A 22,950-nucleotide genomic window follows, 5' to 3' on the forward strand; every position below is an offset into this window, starting at 1 on the left:
TCGGCCTACCTAGAGGAGATTGTAAATCTAGAAAACTGGTGCCAGAGGAACAATCTCCTCCTGAATGTCAGCAAGACAAAGGAGCTGATAGTGGACTTTAGTACAAAGCAGGAGAGGAACTACCAGACCCCCATCATCAACAGGAGCCCAGTGGAGAGAGTGGACAGCTTCCGATACCTCGGTGATTACATCACGCAGGACCTGTCATGGTCCTGTCACATCAACACCGTGGTAAAAAAAGGCTCGGCAGTGTCTTTACCACCTCAGACGCTTGAGAGACTTTAGACTGCCTTCTAAGGTGCTCAGGAATTTCTTCTCCTGTACCATAGAAAGCATCCTGACGGGAAATATCACGACCTGGTTAGGGAACAGCACCATGCAGGACAGACGAGCTCTACAGAGGGTGGTGCGATCAGCTGAGCGCATCATCCGCACTGAGCTCCCTAACCTGCACTTGATCTACAGCAAGCGGTGCTGGACCAAGGCCAGGAAGATCGTGAAGGACCTCAGCCACCCCAACAATGGACTGTTCTCTCTGTTGCGGTCTGGGAAGCGATTCCGCTCCCTGAAGGCCAACACAGGGAGACTGAGGAGAAGCTTCTTCCCACAGACGATAAGGTCTCTCAATCACATCACCACACAGGAGTAATATCTTTTAAACATGGACTGGATAATCATGGATACATTCATGCAATACATATTTACCTATCTGAAACCATTGCACATGACACTTTCATAAGTCACTTTATACAATACATGTTTATATATCTGCCATTGCACATGACACTTTCATAAGTCATTTTCATAAGTCACTTTTCATGCATATTTGCACAGCCATTGCCACCTTAAAACACTTAAAAAATTTTATATACTGTATATATTTCCCCCCTAAATTTCTATATTTTGTAATATTTTTATTATGCCCTTATTTGTACAGTTTGTTTATTATACCAGTTACATTTATTCTCTTCCGTATTTCATTTTTTTAATTAATTTTTATTCCTTATATATAGTTTTTATTTTCTTTTTAAGGTCACCAGCGGTCGTACAAGCATTTCACTGCATATCGTACTGTGTATGACTGTGGATTCAAGATTCAAATAACTTTATTAATCCCAGAGGGAAATTGCTTAAATTGTATGACTGTGTATGTGACAAATAAAATTTTAATTTTAATTTGAATATTTACTTATTTGTATGAAACACTTCCCATAGTAAATTACATATTGGGGTAATCTTTGTAATATGTAAACCAGACACTCATTTGGTAAAAATTTTAAAAAAATTGGAAAGTGGACTTGAAATAATACTAGAAAAACCCACATCACATTTATCGATTTGGCACCAAAAACACATACGTGCAACTTCTAATCATTTCAGCTCTGATATTCTTATCTCAGAATAATAACCATGGTGCTGGAGTGCTTTTTAATCCACAGGACAAAGCAGTGCAAACATATATTTCAACAAGGGTGGTAAAAGTTTGCACAAGCTTTAAAAAAAGCAGCAATCAAACCACTTCCTTCATGCGACTTATATATAACTGAGAAGTGCAGAGCGAAGAACAGAAAACACACAAAATTCTTCACAGTGATTAGGTCTAAATCTGAGACTGTAGCACAATGAAGGCTTTGGTGTTCTTTCTGCTTCTGGCAGTTGTAAGTGCTAAAAAGTATGATCGGTGTGAGCTGGCAAGAGCCATGAAAGCATTTGGCTTGGCTGGGTATCGTGGCATCAGTCTGGCTAACTGTGAGTAAACTGGTATTTTAACATTCTATGCAGTACATCTATCTGTTGTGCAAAAGGAGCTGGTGCAGACAAGGAAGCTGCAGAAAATCCAGCTTGTTTTTATAGCTCAAAGTAACAGCGGTAGGGTACATAGTAATGACAAAACTGATAAAGATAAGATAAAATTACTTATTAATCCAGAGGGAAACTGTATATTCAATATATAATGCAAAATAAGTTTAATACATAGGAATAAATAGTACAAATATAAATATATTTTAAATAATAAGAATATTTAATTTGCTAAATATGTACAGTATAAGAAATAATAAATTATTAATTACCAAATTCTGTCTTACCAGGACAATAGTAATAATAATAATCAAATATAACACTGTACAATTTTCATACTAATATACAAATATAAAACTATAACACTATAATAATATAGAATTTTACACCGCAAAATTACCTAACAATATGTTGTGTAGTCAAATTCTGAAAACCCCCCCCCCCCCCCCCCCCCCAAAGTAACTTAAAACCTTCTAGAACTAAAAATCCATTTTCTCTGTTTGTTGTACAGTGATTGTAATAAGTAATGTATTTTTATAAATGCTGAATATTTCTTAGGGGTTTGCTTGGCCAAACACGAGTCTGACTTCAATACCAACGCCCAGAACCGCAACTCTGATGGATCAACAGACTATGGCATTTTCCAGATAAACAACCGTTGGTGGTGCACCAATGGGAAATTCCATAGTGCTAACGGGTGCAAACTCTCCTGTAGTGGTGAGAATTGTTTTTTATTGATCTATTCTTCAAATCTTGAAATGATACCATACCAAGCTGTGAAAGGCTCATATCTTTGTCTTGATGCCTGCTTTTGCAAACAGAGCTTCTTACCGATAACATCGCGAAAGCTGTTGAGTGTGCCAAGACAATCGTGAGACAGCAGGGAATTACCGCATGGTAAGACTACCTTATCAATATATTGCATGTATGGAGGATGTTGTAAACATTTAGTGAAGTCTACACGTTTGAGATCATACTTACTGTATCATAATCCTTTAGTTTGCCTTTTTTTTCATTGCAAATTACATTACCGGCCATAACTTTTATGAAAAGTAAAAATTTCAGAATTGTGTAGTATTTGTTATTTTTTGGGGGGTTATTGACAGTGTGCACTTGAGCTGATAATATTCAATACAAATTTGCTTATATTTAAATTGTAAACAAGAAACTGCAATGTCTCACTTATTGAATAGTACAGTTGCACATTTTCTTTATTTGTTGTTGAAGTTTAAAAATTGTAAAACTTAATGTTAATGATATTAATGTGATCCTAATTGGACTCCACAGTATGTACGGTACATGATTTATTCATTTTCCTTTTTTTACAGGGTGGCATGGCGTAACAAATGCAGGGGTCGTGACGTAAGCTCTTACACTGCAGGCTGTGGAGTTTAAAGCAGAACCATGAAATGACAAATGCTTCAATTTAACCTTTAATATAATCGAGGCAAATTAGTGGCAATGATGATATATAATATTACCAAAATTATCTCAATCATAGACACAAATGCTTTTATTGCTCTTGGTCTTAAAGTAAATCTATGCAAACCTTCCAGCAGTATCCACAATGCACAAATAAAGCATTTAAACACTGCAGCATATACATTTGTTTGTTTGCTTGTCTGTTTGCATTATATTACAAATTATGTACACATTGCATTACATGGATTAACAGCTGAAAAGAATTATATACAGTACAAAATATTTGTAAAAGAAAAAAAACTCTACAAAGTAACAAAAGTGTGTAAGTGAATATAATAAAAAAATGTAAGATAAGCATTGAAACTTATACTGTACAACACACAACTGAGCACAGGGTATACTAATGTACAGTACTGCTTGACTGCATGGAACCCCAGCTAAAGGTAAAAGCATTTGAGGACCAGGCAGGGGTCAAAATTAGGATGGGTGAAAGTATACTACCAGTTATACTAAGATTTTAAAGCAATGATAAACAACAATACAGTACATTAATTTATTCATCCTAATGTTTCAGTCATTACATGGCCAAAGATGTGAGGGCACCTGACTGTCACATTATACTATGTGCTTGTCTAACAGTTCAGTTGAAATTTTTTTCTTCAGGCTTCCTCTAGATTAGAGGATTAGTTAGCTCAGACATTGATGTTGAGGAGGCCTGAGGTGCAGTCAGCGTTCCAAATTATCTCGGTGGAGTTCAGTGAGGTTGAGGTCAGGGCTCTGTGCAGGACACTCAAGCATTTCCACCCTAGCCTTAGCAAACTGTTTCTTCATGATAACATTTTTTTGACCTCTTAGATCCAGTAAAGGGACCACAGATGGGTGTGATTGAGATGTGTCCATAGACCTTTTCTCAAAGATTATTTACATTTATAAAGAAATACAGTATATTGAAGAACTTACAGTCGTGGCCAAAAGTTTAGAGAATTACATAAATATTGGAAATTGTAAACGTTGCTGCTTAAGTTTTTATAATAGCAATTTGCATATTGTTATTGAGTAATCAGATGAATTGCATAGTCCTTCTTTGCCATGAAAATTAACTTAATCCCAAAAAACCTTTTCACTGCATTTCATTGCTGTCATTAAAGAACCAGCTGAGATAATTTCAGTAATTGTCCTAACTTAGGTGAAAATGTTGACGAACACAAGGTTGGAGATCATTATGTCAGGCTGATTGGGGTAGAATGGCATACTTGACATGTTAAAAGGAGGGTGATGCTTGAAATTATTGTTCTTCCATTGTTAACCATGGTGACCTGCATAAAAATGGCTTCACAGGCAAGGATATTGTGGCTCCTAAGATTGTACCTAAATCAACAATTTATAGGATCATCAAGAACTTTAAGAAAAGAGGTTCAATTCTTGTTAAGAAGGTTTCAGGGCGTCCAAGAAAGTCCAGCAAGCGCCAGGATCGTCTCCTAAAGTGCAGAGCTTGCTCAGGAATGGCAGCAGGCAGGTGTGAGCGCACCTTCACGCACAGTGAGGCGAAGACTTTTGGAAGATGGCCTGGTGTCTAAAAGGGCAGCAAAGAAATCACTTCTCTCCAAAAAAAAACCCATCAGGGACAGATTGATCTTCCGCAGAAAGTATGGTGAATGGACTGTTTTCAAGGACACGTTTAATAGCCTAATTATTGTTTCCAAACTGCCCTTAGTGAGTGAGTGACTGTAAGTGTGTGTATTTGTGTGTACCCTGCAATGGATTGGAGGTACCGTCCAGGGTATACATGTATACATATACACCCGTGATAGGCTCCAGGCCCCCCGTGACGCTGTATACAAGCGATAGAGACGATGAGTAAGTGCAGCAGCTCCCTCTAGTGGCCGCTGAATAACTTCTCAGACGCAGTAGAAACCTTACAAAAATAGTATTTAATTTAATTTAAAAATAATTAGGTTAAAGTTTTGCATTTAAAGTTTTAAATTTAAACCAAGGTAAGTAAATAATAAGTATTTTTATTTTATTATTTAGGAAATGTATTTAGGAAATGTATCAACGCAGCTCACGATAATGGCGTCCAAACATTTCTATAGACAGTTGCCTCAGTCTAGCATGTGTCTTCAACCTATCTCTGTCAGTTCTCACAGACCAAGATGCTTTTACTCACACAGCAGAGGCAGATCTCCCAGAAACCTCATCTACCCTCCAGTACTGTCTCATTGTCCTGCACTGGTGGTAGGTGGGCTCTGGAACTGCCAATCTGCTGTAAAGAAAGCAGACTTTATCTCTGCCCTAGCTACTCATTACTCTTTTGACTTTCTGGCACTGACTGAGACCTGGATATCTCCTCAGAACTCAGCTACACCGGCTGCCCTATCCTCTGCCTATGTATTCTCTCACACTCCACGAGAAACTGGCAGAGGTGGTGGTACGGGTCTCCTGTTGTCCAAGAGATGGTCCTTCTCGCCCATCACCCTGTCTCATCTCAGTTTTTCATCATTTGAATTTCATGCAGTTAAGGTAACCTCTCCAATTAACCTCCACATCTTAGTTATTTACCGTCCTCCTGGCTCTCTAGGAAACTTTCTAGATGAAATGGACATACTTCTTAGTCTTTTTCCTTCTGCTAACACTCCTCTCACTGTTCTAGGAGATTTCAACCTTCCATCTGATAAACTCCAATCCTCTTTCCTTCTCCCTCTCCTTAACTCCTTCTCTTTAACTCTAAACAGCTGCCCTCCTACACACAAGGCAGGAAATTCTCTCGACCTTGTTTTCTGCCGCCCTTCCCCAGTCACAGATATCACTACTATTCCTCTTCATAAATCTGATCATTACCTGGTATCCTTCACCATAACCCTTCCCATTCTATGTAAACCTAACCACCAAAATGTCTCTTTTACCCGCAAAAACCTTCACTCTGTCTCCCCTTCCTCTGTGTCTTCATACACCCTATCATTCCTCCCAGACCCAGACTCCTTCTCCTCTTTACCACTAGAGACTGCGACTGAAACTTTACTCTCCTCTCTCTCCTCATCCATAGATCTCCTTTGCCCGCTGTCATCTAAACCAAGGAAGACGTCTTGTCCTGCTCCTTGGCTATCTGATGTACTGCGCAACAACAGGAGAGAATTAAGAACTGCGGAGAGAAGATGGAAGAAATCACAGCTTGATGCAGATCTCATCTCTTACCAGACTCTTCTTTCCAAATTCTCATGTGATGTGACTTCTGCCAAAACTACCTTCTTCAGACAAAAGTTGGAAGCGTCTGCACATGATCCTGGCAAACTCCACAACATCTTCTCCTCACTACTCAACCCACCGACTCCTCCTGCCCCTTCCTCTCTGACTGCTGACGATTTTGCCACATTCTACGATGGGAAGATTGCAGCAATCCGCCAGTCCTTCGCTCTCAACCAAACTCCTACGGCAGAACCTCAGGACCTTTCCTTTCCTCCTTTAGTAGAATTTTCCAACTTGTCATCTGACGAGATTCAACAGATCATCTCGTCATCTAACCCCACCACCTGTTCATTAGACCCAATCCCCTCCACAATGCTCCAGGCCATCTCACGAGACCTCCTTCCCTTCACCACAGCCATCATCAACCAATCCATATCATCTGGTCATGTTCCTGCCGCTTTTAAGAAGGCGAGGGTTATTCCCATCCTCAAGAAACCCTGCCTGGACCCATCAGAAGTTAACAACTATCGCCCGGTATCACTGCTCTCTTTTATTTCCAAAATTCTTGAAAGAACGGTTTATAATCAAATGTCTCTTTATCTCTCACAGAACAACCTTAATGACCCAAACCAATCTGGATTCAAAGTGGCACATTCCACAGAGACTGCCCTTCTGTCAGTCACTGAGAAGCTCCATGCTGCTAGATCTGCTAAACTTTCATCTGTCCTCATCCTCCTGGACCTGTCAGCTGCATTTGACACCGTGAACCACAAGATTCTATTATCTATTCTTACAAGCCTTGGAATTTGTGGAACAGCGTGGCAATGGTTTGCTTCTTACCTAAAAGAAAGGTCATATGAGGTAACATGGAGGGGATCTACATCTGCCCCACGTAGACTCTCTACTGGTGTCCCGCAGGGCTCAGTACTTGGTCCTCTTCTGTTCTCCCTCTATACCCGGTCTCTTGGTAAGGTCATATTATCGCATGGATTCTCATACCACTGTTATGCAGACGACACCCAACTTGTTCTCTCCTTTCCTCCCTCTGACACTCAGGTTTCCACCCGGATCTCAGCATGTCTGGCAGACATCTCTTTTTGGATGGCTGCTCATCAGCTGAAGCTTAATCTCAGTAAAACCGAACTGTTGTTTATCCCTTGTGACTCATCTCCAGGTCAAGACCTTGTGATATCCATGGACAACAACCAAATCACTCCCTCAACCACTGCCCGCAATCTTGGGGTAACCGTGGACAATCATCTGTCATTTTCCCCACACATCGCTAACCTTACTCGCTCTTGTCGATTTCTTCTTTACAATATCAGAAGAATTCGCCCATTTCTTTCTTCACAGGCTACTCAGGTGCTTGTTCAGTCCCTCGTTATTTCAAGACTGGACTACTGCAACTCGCTCCTGGCAGGCCTGCCTTTGTCCACGATTCGTCCTCTGCAACTGATCCAGAATGCAGCAGCACGACTCGTTTTTAACCTTCCCAAGTTTTCCCACACCACCCCACTCCTCCGCTCCCTGCACTGGCTTCCTGTAGCTGCCCGCATCAAATTCAAAACACTGATGCTTGCCTACAAAGCTAAAAATGGCCCAGCACCCACTTACCTCTCTGCGCTAATTACACCACGAACTGCACCACGTTCCCTCCGATCCTCCAGCACTGCTCGCCTCATCCCACCATCTCTCAGGGATCGAGGGCGGCATTCATCCAGGCTCTTTTCTGTTCTGGCACCTAGGTGGTGGAATGAACTTCCTCTAGATGTCCGTACATCAGAGACTTTGGCTATCTTTAAACGACGACTCAAGACGCATCTGTTTCTCCAGTATTTGGACTAAGCCCCCCCCCCAAAAAAAAAAAAAAAAAAAAAAAAAAAAAAAAAAAAAAAAAAAAACTCAGATGTGTTGGACTAATGGTACTTAGTTATTAACCTAGTTAACCCAGTGTAAGTATGTATCCAATGTTGTAAACATTAAAGCACTTTTTGTAAGTCGCTCTGGATAAGAGCGTCTGCCAAATGCCTAAATGTAAATGTAAATGTAAACATTTCCGGAACAAAAACGGCAAACAGAAATTAATTAGAGAGATAAAAAACAACAACACAATATTTCACAAAAAAATAAAAGACAAATGTAACTGCATTACGTGTGTGTGTGTGTGTGTGTGAGAGAGAGAGAGAGAGCTTACGATCCATAATTAAAATCCAGTAAGGAAGTGTTTAACTTTAAATCCATACAGTAAGTAATTCATGCTAATTTAACGTTACATCTCCAAACCACTAGAGGGCACCATAAGGTTATATAATGTCCTAGAAACGTTTGAAAACATTCTCCTAACATCACAAAACCAAACTATAAAGTTTGACCTTTTTGTAAAAATTACAAATAAACTTTTTCCAGGACATCCTGAAAAATACTGGCTCCACACTTGCTCCACCTGCTGATGAGTCCAGGTTTACATTTTGGTTTCCTCAGGAGGACGACTCATGTAGTCCTGAAGTGCCTGATGGAAAGGCAGCCATTTTCCTATAGATGTCTTCATTGCTCTGATCCACCTGTTATAAGAACGTATTGCATATATTAATATTATGTGATGGAAAAGCACCATGCATTCATGTTGGACTTTATGGCCGAAAGTTAGCAGACACTTGACCATCATATTCATATGGGCTGGTCCCATTTCAGATTTAGATTTATACTGTAATTTGCTGTTGTAATAACCTCTATTCCTCTGGGATGGCTTTTAACTATATTTCGGGCCATGGGGATTTGTGCTCATTCAACAACAAAAACATTAGTAAGGCCAGGCATTGATGGGTGGGAAGGCCTAAACCATCAATTTGCCAAACCATGTTTCATGGAGCTTGCTTTGTGCAAATACATCTTAAACAAATGAAAATTGGGAGAAGACTAACGTATGGGTGTCACAAACTTTGGCCGTACAGTATTTATAGCCATAGTTTAGCATGTTGTGCAGATATGTATTTGTGATTACTGTCTCCTAATGTATGGTGTATTCTCATACTCCAAAAGCGAGTTCATGTAACTTAAATGGTTGGCTTTAAAGTGATTTATTAGCATGCATGCAGTACTACTAACGTCATAGCAGTTAGTTTATTGCAAGCTACATATACTTTAGTTTACATTCCTAGAACATTTTTACTTAGTTATATATGAGTACACTATCATCTGAAGATACTAATGTTCCCAAGTAGTCAGCTAACCCTGAAAACATTTCCCTGATCCGTACAGCATGTGCATTGTCCAAATCATTTATGATCAATGTTGACCTAAAGTTATGTGTAATGTAGAGGGTTGGAAATTCTCTTAATGTATTTTGTGGGTACCTTTTATTTTCATTGACATTTTCAGCACAAAGGTAGAACAGTTTGAACTCTTCTGATGGAGGCTTGAGCTCAATAGTGGACCTCTTGAATCCCAGAGGTTGTTCCCTCACTGTGTAGCCATGCAAGTAGATCCCACCTGTGTCAAAGCCAACAAAATACAGTTGGACGTAAGATATTCAGAAAAACATGATTACTTAATCAAATGCATTAACAAGCATATTATTTATGATAGTCTTTTTTTATGGGAAGAGAAAGAAAAAAATGAAGATTTAGAGGGAGGGAGTGTGTTTTGATGCTGTAAGTGATAAAAAAAAACTAACATGTTTCCTGGCCAGATCTATAAATAGATTTAAAAAATTTAACATTCTTTACTATACCAAAATTTAAATCTTTGCCAAGTTTTATTATATGATAGAAATAACACTTTTCAGAGCTTGCAATAGTGATATAATGCACCCCACCCCACCCTGTTATTGATTATTTACCTACAACAGCACACTACAGTGTGTGTAATACAGTACACTGCCTGGGCCAAAAAGCGTGATTGAGATTTCATTAAATCATTTAGCTTTGATTACAGTACATAATATAGTGGCCGGTTCATGGGTGAAAATGATTCCTTATGCACAATTTGAGTCCTAAAATATATCTGGAAAGAAATACTCAATTGATGTGATGAGCTGATTGTTCTACACATTCATAACATGAGCTGACTTCTAGATCTGACCAACTGAATCAACCCCAGATTAGAACACTGTGTCCAGAGGCTTAAACAGTGGGCAATATACTGTACATGATGGGTGCTTCACTTCATGTGCTTCCATTCTTATGCTGATGCACCCATCACTCTGGAATTGATTCCAGATCCACAATTGATTTTGTTCTGATCAGTTGCAGTAACAAGTGATATTCTTATTGCAACATAGCTGTTTAGTCCCAATCCTGTGAGATCTCATCACATTGTGTGCATAAGGAAATACTCTTACTTTAATTATTAAACATAGCTATGGTTTTTGCTGTTGATTTTTTTGCTGTTGGTTTCCCTGCAACTTCCCCAACTGTTTCAGTGGTTCTTTTTTTCTTACCACATTTCTTTTAAAAAGTTAAGGGTTCAGCATGATCTTTCCAGGTACTGATAATGTGTTGGAGGGTTCTTAACTCAGTTCTAGTCATTTCAAATCCTTAATCATTTTTAAAAAGTCCTTTAAGATTTTTTAGTTATTTTCTTCGTTTATTAAAGTCCAATAATTTGACCCATCTGAAATAGTGACTTTTTTTTTGGTCCGGCAGTGTACATTATCATTGTTGATAGTTTACTCTGGATATTTAATTATGTAGCCTCATTTTCCATACAGTAATTAAATGGCTTATTTGTTTAGTAGAATTTGCATACCAACTGCATATGTTGATCGTATGCTGGCGTAAAAGTAAAGGCATCCGTCCTTTAGGATGCAGTAGTGCTGCACCCACGTGTCCTTGTTTCTGTCTAGCAAGTTTAGAAGCCCGAGACACTCTGGGTTCTTCACAGCCAGAGGAGGCAGGTTCGAGTTGTGGCGTGTCACGTCCACCCACACGTGAATCTGCAACATGAGTCACCACCGTTACAGTCCTTACTGTTACCATGACAACATCAGTGAGGACATTTGCTGACTGTAAAATAGCCATTAGGCCTTTTTATGTGTGACTGTGATGCTTTGCTTCACTTCTGATTACACAGTATTGTTAAGTTAGTTAATATTGTTTTTTTTCCTGGATTATTTGACTATTCTCCAAAAATCTGATTAATTTCTACAGCCTATTTAACAATGAACCAATGCAACATTATTTGCCAATTTTCAGCGGGTTTGTTGATGGAATGATATTCTGGTTTTAACAGGAAAACAGTAAAAGATTATGTTTAGAAGTCTACTTTGTCTAGATCTTATCAACCATATCTAGACTACTGCAGATAAGTGTAGATATTTCCCAAACCTGTGTAATGGGGTAAACTGCTCGTTCCAAACTTTCCAACCACCTAAAATTTAAAGGAAGAATATAAAGGCAGCAAGAAAAAGCAGAGCCTTAACCACTGTTGATAAAGGATAGGCTATACTATAAGGAATGAATTTTAAAGGGAAAAAGAGATAGGTAAATTATTACTATCCATAGAGAGACAGAGAGAAAGAGTTATTTTATAATAATGATCTTGATTTTTATTAAATAAATGGTCACCTTCTCATTTCTTGGTTCGACGTAGCACAGAAATAGTACACACGATTTCCGGCAACAGGAGAACATTTGAACACAAATGGTTTCCCCAGGCTGGTGTCAGCCCCTACCACTGCACCCTCCATTCGCATGACTGCCAAAGCACGGCTCTTTCCTTCATCCTGGCACACACAAACACATCATTAAAATCCACATCTTGACGCACATTTTATGGTTTATTCTTAAATTTATATATTATTAAAAACTGTCTATGCTGTATATAGACAGGAAAAAAACTTACTCGTTTGTTTCTGTAGTAATAAAGGCAGCAGTCATGTCTGAGCACAAACCACCTCTTCCTCCAGCCTTTCAGAAAACTGGACTGAGTGCGTTTGTGCAGGTAGCCTCGACAAGCCGGCTTTGGAGTGTTCGGTGTACGACCGATATCGGAGCCGATGGTCAGAATCAGAAGATCAGGGCCTATATGACATGTCACAAAAAACATAATTTAAGGTCTTTTATGAGGTTAATTATTTAACTGATTGTTTGGTGGGCACATGAGCACTCAGAGCTTCCTCTCCTCATGGTCAGAAGCCTCCCCAGCATACTGTACAGTAAATACTGTCTAGCTGTTGTTAATCTTAGTCTTGCATTATATTGCCTGTATTCCTGAGCATACGCTATAAATATATAACGCTGTCTGATATATTGACATCGGTTTCTGCATTTCACTTCCTGCCTCATTACTAAAAATGTACTGTAAACTTAATCAGAAGACATTTTTATACATAAAGACAACTGACATACAAGTTTAAAACAACACAACTGACTAAAGCTTTAATAAATCCCCTCTAACACATTAATAAATCAAGCATGGGCAGATGTTGTGTCTGTAATCCTGCCATACCTTGCCGAGCGAGGTCAACTGCTTCTGAGTGAGGCACACCTGTGACATCTGTGCCATTAACTGCTAGCACATAATCTCCAACTTTTAACCCTGCCTCCTCAGCGGCCCCATCTGCAACCAGCAGGAAAGATGCATAGGGCTTTATCTTTTTTTGTAGTGTAATCTTTTAAGAGTGGGATTTTAGTCTGGCGGATCTTTATTAATTTACTTGTTTACACTGTTACTACAATGACATTAAACTGCAATTTGCAGGCAATATACAGTAGTATATCATTATCATTATATTATTAGTATATATTATATTATATACTGTACTGCATATCACAGTATACTGATTAAATTTATATGGTCCACTTACTTGTGTCAACTTCTGTCACGATAATTGGTTTGGAGTATTGAATTCTGAAACCCCATGGATATTCTCCCATGCCTTTACTGATTTTCACAGTTCGTTCACGTACTTAAAAAAAATCCATAAAAGAAAGTTTTATATCATACATTATGAAGACTGTAATTTAATATAATATGATATAATATGATATAATATAATATGATATAATATAATATAATATAATATAATATAATATAATATAATATAATATAATATAATATAATATAATATAATATAATATAATAATATATGCTTCCTTCTGATTCGCAGCATCCAGAAACATGCCAGTAGGTAGACTGAGTACTCTAAATTGCTCATAACACTAAATGAGTGTGTGTGTGTATATTAGTGTAAGGTGCACGTCAATGAACTGTTGCCTGAAGCTCTGGCTCCACCATGACCCTGGACTGTAAATAAGATAGGACCCAGACCTATAAATCTGATAAATTCATGACTTTCGATTAAAAAAAGCCTACCTGCCACTGGTCGGGGGCTTTTACTAAGGCATTGTATAGTTTCATTTGGACTGCCGTCATCTCCTCGATAAATCCATGATGCTGAGTGGAATGTCTCCGTGTAAAAACCTCTTTCTTCAACGTCTCGGAGTGACATGTCCACTGAGCGGGTGTCCTCAGAATTCATTGTGTCTGAAGGGGGGAAAAATCCACTTTAGTATTAATATGCATTAAAAATTATTTTATGTAGTATTGTTGGTCAAATATTTATTTGTTATTTCAAATGCACAAGACAAACAATGGGATTTTAATCACTTTTAGGAATTACAAAGGCCTAGTAGTAACGATAATTTGCTATTCTTATTTTTTTATTTTTTTTTCACAGTTTACAAATTTAAGTTGACAAACTGTTATGTGAGTGACAAAGCAGGAAGTAGGGTTTATTGCTTCCTCAGATCTCCAGTCTTTCGATTGATCATGAGTTCTGGTTACATTCTATTTGGAGTCCCTCCTGTATCTGATTGTGCCTCCTTTAGATTTACAGCATCCAGAAACATGCCAGTAGGTACTGTAGACTGGCTGCTCTAAATTGCTTATAACGGTAAATGAGTGTGTGTACTGTATGTGTGTGTGTGTTTGTGTGTAAGGTGCCCTGTGATGAACTGTTGCCTGGAACAGTCTCTGGATCCACCATGACCCTGAAGATAAAATGGTTACCGAAAATGAAGGAATAAAAGAACTCTTATGCATGGATTATTAAGTTTACCGAAGTCTTCCCGGATCTCTTCTGACCAACCGTAAGATTGTGATTATGTACAGACTTTCTGCCGACCTTTAAAACATTATCACCTGATTCGTCAGTGATGTTGCTAGTCATGGAACTCTCCTCTGCGGAACCCCACTGTCTGCTCTCCTTGAACATCTTGCGCTTCTTTGCCCAGTGGTCTGAGTTTTCTTCAGACTCTCTGGGGATGCTGTCTCCCGGCCTTAGGTGCTCTTTGACCTTTGCTGAGGCTATAAAACCAAATGCCAAATAATAAAAAAGATCTATTCAGATATTCAGAGAGAAGTCCTGAAAGGTTCATTACATATGTAAGGTTAGTATTACTTTGGCACGTCTGTATCTGAAACACTTCTGTACCTGTTCTATTCACACGTTTCTCTGTTTGGCCACAAGCCTTGGCTAATTGTAAGGAGGTACGTCTGGGCGGTGCTTGGGAGTGCCTTTTGGGTTCCATAACGTCTACTTGTTGTCTCAGGCCCTCAAACTTTTCTGTTGGAGAAGCAGAAGTTGCTTCTATTGCTGATTTATTGTTTTGTACGGTGTCTTCACTCGTAGAATTATTGTGTAGAGATCGCTGCTCATATCGTCCTATAACAGTCACTAATGAGTTTTGCTTTGTTTGGGTGCTAACAGCTTCTTGCCTCTCATCTGTTTGTGCTTTATCTCCCTTGTGGAATGCATCATTAATGCACTCTTCTGAGCTGTACACTGAAGGTGGGGTCACTTGGATAAGCAGATTCTTCTGATGGGTGTCATCTGTTAAAGCCACTGGACTCTCCAACTCAGTCATCTCTTCATCAAAGCCACTTTCAGTCACCTCATTCTGTTCCAGTGGGTCTGCTGTGCAACATATGTGATCAGCAACCTCGACTGGCTCTTTTTGCTCATGCTGGCACGTCGAAGAAACATCATCCATGGTCTTATCAGACCCTGATGGGTAAAAAGGAGTCTTTGGTGAATTGTACACCTTGATGTTGGGGATAGTGGTGTGTGCACCACAAAAGGATTTTGAGCTGTGTTGGGAAGTGCTGCTGAAAGAAGTGTGATTCTTTTTTTCAGAAATGACTACGCTTTCATCCTCTAGATTGTATCTAGCAGCTGTCTCTGCCTGACAGAGTAGTGACAGCATAATAAATGAGGAGAGTGTGCCAGAGGAAAAAGACTTTCTGCACAAGGCTTCGCTTTCTCCATATACCCAGGAGTGATACCCAACTCCTGGGTAAGTTCTCCGCCTTTTTCTTGGTGCTTCTGTGTAACTACTTGATTGACAGTTGGTGGCGTTGTTATGCATTTGGATATTCCATTTATGGTTTTGACTTATTGATGCAGATGATCTCAAGAGGTTTTTGTCAGCATTAGGTTCGTCGGACTGAGTACAGTAAGCTGTTTTATTTGCTCTTGGTATTGAAAAGTCACACTCTGACACCACAGCTTCTGGGTCACACTGAGTAGCCTCCTCTTCTTTGAATACATTATTGTCATTTATATCACAGGACACGATGTTCTCTGTGAGGTCCTGTAGGTCTTTACTTTCCTTATCTGCAAACCTGAGTGGAGGAGGAATATCCCATAATGTCTGCTTGCTATGACTGTTGTGTTGTGATAACCGTCTGTGCGGCAGCCAGAACCCATAAGGTGATGAACAAGTAGATGATCCATCCACCAGTGTGAAATCAGTGTCAGTGTGTCCACCAGTGTTGGGTCTGCAGGAGTGATCTTTGCAGCAGCTTTTACGACAGCTTGTTTCTTCTTGGCTGCCTGACAAACTTGGATGTCTTGATGAATCACCATTTGTCATGACCTTAATTCTAATATTTTCACAGAATTTGGCTTTTTGCTTATATTTACTTGTACATTGATTGCACAAATAAGGATGGATAAAGCATTCACTGTTCGGCGTTTCAGGATTCTGGCTTTCCCTATTCTTTTCTTCGCCTTGATGTTGTAAGATCAAAGTGGTCTTGACATCAGAGTTTTTGGAATGTACCATCTCACTGATCTCTAGTTTCATATCAGAGTTTATATATTTGATTTTGGATGTCGTGACTTCTATCACAATGCTGGCTGCTTTTTCTTCTGTAAACTTATCTGAATTCTGAGTGGTGGCTTTCGGGGTAGACCTTCCAAAATCACTGAATGTCACAGAATGTGTGATGGTTAGCTTTCTGTCCTCATCCACTTGGACCGTAATGCTGGATTTTTTATTTTTATATCCATGACATTCCTGTACAAATGGATTTTCCTTGCTAGAAGTTTCAGTCTCCTTTTCCTCTTCGTTTGACAAAAAGATTTCTTTGCTAAATGAGTCTGTCTCTCCTTTTTCAGTGGTGTGGTCTTCCGTACCATAATCCAACTGGCTTTTGATGGTTTTATGAAAACTGTATGAAGATGTAGTCTCTGTAGATACATGAAAATGTAAAGGATAGTATCATTTATTTAACACTATAACACGATGTTTATGTTTTGTGTTCAATCCTTTAAAATGTTCAACATTTTTTTATTTAATTGAGATTTATATATATATATAGATATATAGATATATAGATATAGATAGCTATAAGTATAGCAGAAAAGTTCAATGTTTAAAATTGCCATCTTAAATCAGCAGCCAAGAATCAAACATAGTGGATTTTATTATTATTACCAGCAAACCCAGTTTAACATTAATAAAGTTTAACTCCCCCCAGCTCACTCATATTATTACTGTAGGTTAGATTGAATGACCAGCCTTTAGAAAACTATCCCTGCTAATCCTATACCTTCCTGTATTCATGCATTAGCTTCATACCGACATGTGACTCATTACAGTCATTACAGGATTATCATCCACACCCTTCCCAGGAGCCACATATAGACCAGTGCTCACGTTTCATGCTGCAAGAGCTCTTCCTCCTGCGGCTGTTTCTTCTCCTCCTTTTACTCATTCCGTTGTTTGAAGTATCATCAGAGATCACTACAACACACAAACCACTGTGATTACATTTCTTTATACATTTTTTGCTCACAAGGGTAATAACTGTGTTCTGTTAATAATCAGTTTTTCAGTTAAAGTCAAGATAAGAGTGATTAACAATATGTTGACAACTGTTAAAAAAACACACTTTTATAGTTGTGTTAATAGTAGTATAAACATGTTTATATTTGTATAGGTGTACGCAGCACACACTGCAAAAAATCTAACTATATTTCCTTTTATGAGCATCAAAGCAGCACTCATTGAATGACCAGATAAATTATGACCAGCCATTGATATAAACTAAGTCCAGATTTCAGATTGTACTGTATGTCTAAAAATAATTAAACCCACATTGTGATATACAGTAGTATATTTACAGCAATATTTTATTCACCCCAAATCAAATGATTTCATCATATTTTGTCCTGTATAAAGACCAATGACTGATGTTAAAACAAATTACCATAGACTTTAAATGTTTATTTTTAATTAAGCAGCTCATATAGCAAACTGAAGTTTGGAATCTGTAAAGTGCGTTTACATGGTACATGCTGTTTCAACCTTCTATTTTCTGCCACTGAGTAAAAAAAATGAAATTTAGAGATGACTTTCAGGACTAATTTAATAATGTGAAGTGCTGTACGATTAAAGGCATAAAAATTGAAATCACAATAAAGGTCTGTGCAATTATTTAATTAAAAAAGGATGCAATTTATTACAGGTAATATACAAATAATCTGAATGTTTTTTGTAAATAAATTTAACATTTTTATTTTTTATTTTTTATAAATTACAGTAATATTGTTAAACATATTAATTAGATCATTTGTCCAATTATTTGGTATTAACCTAGATAAATATCTTTGAATATAAAAATGGTACAATTAATAGCTAATTATTGCCTTTAAGTCGCAGTCACAATGTGTGTCAAAATCACTGCAATTTTTTCCCACAAAGTTTTAGATTGATAAAATGGTTACAATCTTATAACACTCATAAAACTACAGTATAAGCTATAAGATTATGTTTTGGTGTTCTCTATTTTGATTTGTTCCGCTATTATCTGTCAGGTCAAATATGCATTCCAAAAAAAGCACAAGCAAAATAGCCATATAAACTCATAGCTACTTAGTATCCAGAGAAAGATATTGTTTTACCTTAAGGATACATCACTATAGTCAGTCCATTCATTTCTCATTTGAAAAGTTTTAGTAAAGATAATATTGTATGTAAAGAAGCAGCATTACCTTTCATCTAGACACTGCTCCACTTCTTACTGTTCTATTTCTGCACCAAGGACATAAAGCAGCTTAATAGCTCTAATCCTATGGACTACACGTGATGTCAGGTGTAGATGCCTGTTTATTCACTACTTATTTAAAGCAGGTTAAGTAGTACTGAATGGAACTTTTTTCCCCATGAGGACAAAAATGTACAAGTACCAATCATTCTAATGGTTTTTAAAAAAATAGTGGATAATGAATTTAATGACGGAAAATGTTCAGGTTTCGCACACAAGAAGAACATACAGTACATTTGGTGTTTTGTTTTTCAAAAAATTAAGGTTATGTCTAATTAAAATTGTAGAAACTTTACAAAGTAGCAGCGGCATGGTACTGTATATTTTATATCACATTGTATTGTATATTATTGTTGATTACAGCAGATTGCAAAATGTAAAAAAGTATTTACAATAAAAGGTGAAAATATGACATTTATTTAATAGATACCAAGCACCGGAAAGTTGCAAGGGTGTATCATACATAAGCCACTTTTGTAGATCCAAACTCAAAATGTAATACAACTTTGTTGTTTTATGGAGACCATGCCATTTATCAGGGAATGTACAGTAAAGTACAGTACCAAGGAGGGAACATGTGACTTGCTCTGATGCTTTTATTTTTGGGTGAGTCCAGGATTTGTGTCACACTGATGTAAAATTGACAAATTTTTTATTTTGCCCAGATTTATCCCACTACTGTACTATATCTAGAATTATTTTGCCAAGTAGAATTTACCTGAAAAATATAATCATAGTTCACAAATAATACTTTTGCAATAATATGTGAATCTGTTTACCATCTCAAGCTTTATTTGTTTATGAATTGTCCATTATATATTAGTAAAAAATAAGCATTTTAGTTTCCCACAAGATTTTACTGAAAACTATTACTTGAACACAATAATTCCAAAGAGAAATCTGTTTTACAGAGATTATGGGAAGAAGAAAAGTGCATTATATTATTCCTTTTTTCTTTTAACGACATTGTGATATTGACTGATGAAGTAACAGTTCAATTTTGTCCAATTTATGTATTTGTATGTCAGTGTTCTGCATTCTTTAGCATTAACATTGGTTAACCACAGTTTAAATATTTATGGTTGTGATTTTAAACAGAGCTCAACACAGGTGCCTTATAATTCCTTACTGGCCAGGTGTGTCTGACAAGCTAAAAATGGTCTTAAAAACATACTGTACATGTTTACCTCAACATTTTGATACTGAAAAATATCCCAAACCACAAGAAGGAGAATATACAGTATTGTATGTTGTCCGGTGCAGTAAAGAGTGTTCAGAGTGCTACAGTGGAGACAACTACTGTATAAGCCTCTAGACATGAGAATAGCCTCAGGACCAGGATCAGCATTGTAACATCATCCAAAGGACAAATGGCATTAAAGATGATAATGTACACATTTTAAGCATAAATTATAAGGGGTTTGAGAGAGCAATAAAGACGCCATCCTTGCCAATGTGGAAAGCCATTCCCTCAGCAGAGGTACAGTAAAGGTCTCAGACATAACCTGTCTCCCTTTTTTTTGTTCTCCTATGTCTTCCATCAACAGGAAGAAAAAGACCACTTGATAAATCCAAAAGATGTTGTGACTGTCACATAATTTCGTGCATAAATACAGACTAAATGTAAAATCCTATTTTAATGTTTCCAATTTTTTTTTATGAATGATGTTTTGATGTTCACTCCAAGATTGTACTGTGTACTAGGCATATTGGGATGATTGTATACACACATTGGAAAACATACTTGGTGCGCCCAGCTGTTTTTTCGTAAAAGATACCATATATACTAGCTTATTACTGGACATATTATTTATACTGATTTTATATATCATCCACTAGATGGCATGACATATTTAAGCATTTTGGTTTGTAGGAAAGACTGGCTTCTTGTCTGAATGTCACATTAGTCCACACTATAGGCTAAAGCTGTTTGACCATGCGACATCTGCTCATGTCAACAGAGTTCACTCACTCAGGCCTTATGCTTAATCACCTGCCCACCTTTCAGTCAGACCTGATATTATACAACAAATTACACAATGAGACAAAAGAAGTCTTTAATATTCGGATGTATGACTGGTTGTGTATTGAGAGAGAGAGAAAGAGAGAGAGAGAGAGAGAGATAACAGATGGACGACACTTCATCCCTCATATGCGAGAATTTACAGGTCTGGTTGCGTTTTCATGTTTACTTAAACTAGATGTACTGTATAGCTCGTTCTTATTGTGGCTAATGGATGTGACCTACATTGTCAACTGTGAACTGGTATCTGGCTTGATCAGGTGAGCTGAGGATCAGAAAGATCTCAAACCTTCTCCATATGGCATGCACAATAAGCCAAGAGACACTGCTGTAAGTAATAGGATGTGTGCTGATTTACTTCGGTATATGGTTTTGTTTCTCATTTTTATTATGCATACATAATGATTTTCTGCTTAGAAAAAAGTAGTGTTACATTAACAAAATTTCATTTATTTTGAAAAGAGAACATCCAGTCGACAATATAGTTTTGTATTGGTGACAGATGAGATGCTAAACCCTTAATCGAGACGTTGTGAATTCAAATTCCAGGCCAGACAGAGAACCATGATAAGATCTTATAGGAAGGCTATTAACCTTCAGTGGCTCAAGTGTGCACTTGGGCTAAACTCTGTGTTACTTACATAAAGGCATGTTTCAAAATGAATAGATCTGAATGGTATTTATGTTAAGCTAAGGTTTGTGATTTTGGATGGAAAATTATTGGTACGTTTGTTATATATAATGATAACCAGTAATATTTATTATTGATTAATTTTAATATTAACACTGTTTGCTTGGTGACTTAAATATTAAATTATGTGAATTAAATATGTATAATTCACGCATAAATAAATCAGTAACAAGCAGATGTACAAGCACTGTAATGCACAGAACAACGTGTAAAAGGTGACAAACTTAGAAACCTTTAACTAGCAGGTTAGATGAATATCATATATTATGATATATTACATATATTACAATGTTTTTTATATTGATATCCCCTCAAAACTTGGCAAAGGCTTTAAATCTCTTCTCTTTTAAAGGTAAACCCAAATGCTCAAAGTAATTAAACATATTGAGTACTGTTAAATAATTACAATTAGTTCAAATTGATAGACCTTGATGAGTATTTAGAACTTTTTGGTATTTATAAGTTTGTAGAAATTACACTTTTTAAGTAAGCTGAACAACTGTCTCCTTAAAGTTCCACTAACTTAAAATCTTTCAGCCTAGCGATTTTGTGTCTGACATCATCAATGCACTGCCCACATTCAATTGTTTTATCAAGATGGTGGATTGGTCTTGGAAGAATGAGTTCATCAGAGGGACAAATTCATGTTCGATGTTTTTTGAGATAAAGTCAGAGAGGCCAGATTGAGGTGGTTTGGACATCTTCAGAGGAGAGATTGTGAGCATATGGTGGAAGGATGCTGAGGTTGGAACTGCCAGGCAGGAGGTCTAAAGGAAGACCATAGAGGAGATTTATGGATGCAGTGAGAAAAGACATGAAGTTAGTTGGTGTGAGAGAAGAGGAAGCAGAAGATAGGGTTAGGTGGAGGCAGATGATTCGCTGTGCCGACCCCTGAAAGGCAACAACCGAAAGACAAAGAAGAAGAAGGTGGTGGGTTGGTCTGTCTTTGCATAATGCTGTAAGTATAATCTTTACAAATCTGGGAACCCTAAAGTTGATGTTTTTGATTTATGTCATCTGATTGTCGACAGTTTGGTGCTCTCTAGAGTTATGAATAGAATGTGTTTAGACGCGCACAGGAGAAAACGTAAGCTCCACTTTTTGCTACCCACTGTTTAGGAGGTTAGAAAGCAAGGTTTCTTGTAATTGGCAATATCAATCTTTATTCGAACCGACTACTTTACTAGCATAAATTGTTTAGTTTTTAAAATTATCAGGTTTACAACTCCGGTTTTCGGGGTTCGAATATAAATCTAGAATTCCTATTAGTTTTAGTATTAATAATTATAGATTTTGTACTTTCAGATTTAACTGAAAAAGAAAAAACAAAAGAAAATTACTTATTTGATTTGTAACAGGGCACTGGTGGCTCAGTAGTATGGTAGGTGTTTCGCCAGCCACATAAAGCGCCCGGGTTCCAGTCTCAGCCATGGCATCTGCTGTAAAACCTGTGCCAAGCTTGTGTGTGGACCGAACGGTCCACTGTGGTGACCCATTG

General features: G+C 37.6%; 2 protein-coding genes across 2 annotated transcripts; one reads left to right on the forward strand and one right to left on the reverse strand.

Annotated features, from left to right (window-relative positions):
- Positions 1–1,512: 1,512 nt before the first annotated feature.
- On the forward strand, positions 1,513–3,401 carry LOC128545754 (lysozyme C). The gene is made up of 4 exons (XM_053516369.1): positions 1,513–1,749; positions 2,359–2,517; positions 2,622–2,697; positions 3,129–3,401. Exons 1-4 carry the CDS (start codon positions 1,623–1,625, stop codon positions 3,193–3,195), a joined length of 429 nt encoding a protein of 142 aa, XP_053372344.1. The 5' UTR covers positions 1,513–1,622; the 3' UTR covers positions 3,196–3,401.
- A 5,465-nt stretch (positions 3,402–8,866) lies between these two features.
- On the reverse strand, positions 8,867–16,280 carry pdzph1 (PDZ and pleckstrin homology domains 1). Its single transcript, XM_053515810.1, has 11 exons — positions 14,840–16,280; positions 14,548–14,712; positions 13,720–13,890; positions 13,211–13,312; positions 12,853–12,963; positions 12,247–12,425; positions 11,970–12,127; positions 11,730–11,772; positions 11,152–11,338; positions 9,759–9,894; positions 8,867–8,966 (listed from the first exon to the last, which is right to left on the reverse strand). Exons 1-11 carry the CDS (start codon positions 16,278–16,280, stop codon positions 8,867–8,869), a joined length of 2,793 nt encoding a protein of 930 aa, XP_053371785.1.
- Positions 16,281–22,950: the final 6,670 nt, after the last annotated feature.

This window comes from Clarias gariepinus, chromosome 17 (genome assembly GCF_024256425.1).
Source record: "Clarias gariepinus isolate MV-2021 ecotype Netherlands chromosome 17, CGAR_prim_01v2, whole genome shotgun sequence".
Lineage (NCBI taxonomy): Eukaryota > Metazoa > Chordata > Actinopteri > Siluriformes > Clariidae > Clarias > Clarias gariepinus.

What these genes read in the sequence shown, in the direction of transcription:
- LOC128545754 (XM_053516369.1), top strand. Translation starts at nt 1,623, where the DNA reads ATGAAGGCTTTGGTGTTCTTTCTGCTTCTGGCAGTTGTAAGTGCTAAA. An exon ending in TGGCATCAGTCTGGCTAACT is followed by an intron (nt 1,750 to 2,358) that starts GTGAGTAAACTG and finishes AATATTTCTTAG; the next exon opens with GGGTTTGCTTGGCCAAACAC. An exon ending in CAGCAGGGAATTACCGCATG is followed by an intron (nt 2,698 to 3,128) that starts GTAAGACTACCT and finishes CTTTTTTTACAG; the next exon opens with GGTGGCATGGCGTAACAAAT.
- pdzph1 (XM_053515810.1), bottom strand. Translation starts at nt 16,280, where the DNA reads ATGACAAATGGTGATTCATCAAGACATCCAAGTTTGTCAGGCAGCCAA. An exon ending in GAAACGTGTGAATAGAACAG is followed by an intron (nt 14,713 to 14,839) that starts GTACAGAAGTGT and finishes TTGGTTTTATAG; the next exon opens with CCTCAGCAAAGGTCAAAGAG. An exon ending in CGTGACAGAAGTTGACACAA is followed by an intron (nt 12,964 to 13,210) that starts GTAAGTGGACCA and finishes TGCTGGTTGCAG; the next exon opens with ATGGGGCCGCTGAGGAGGCA.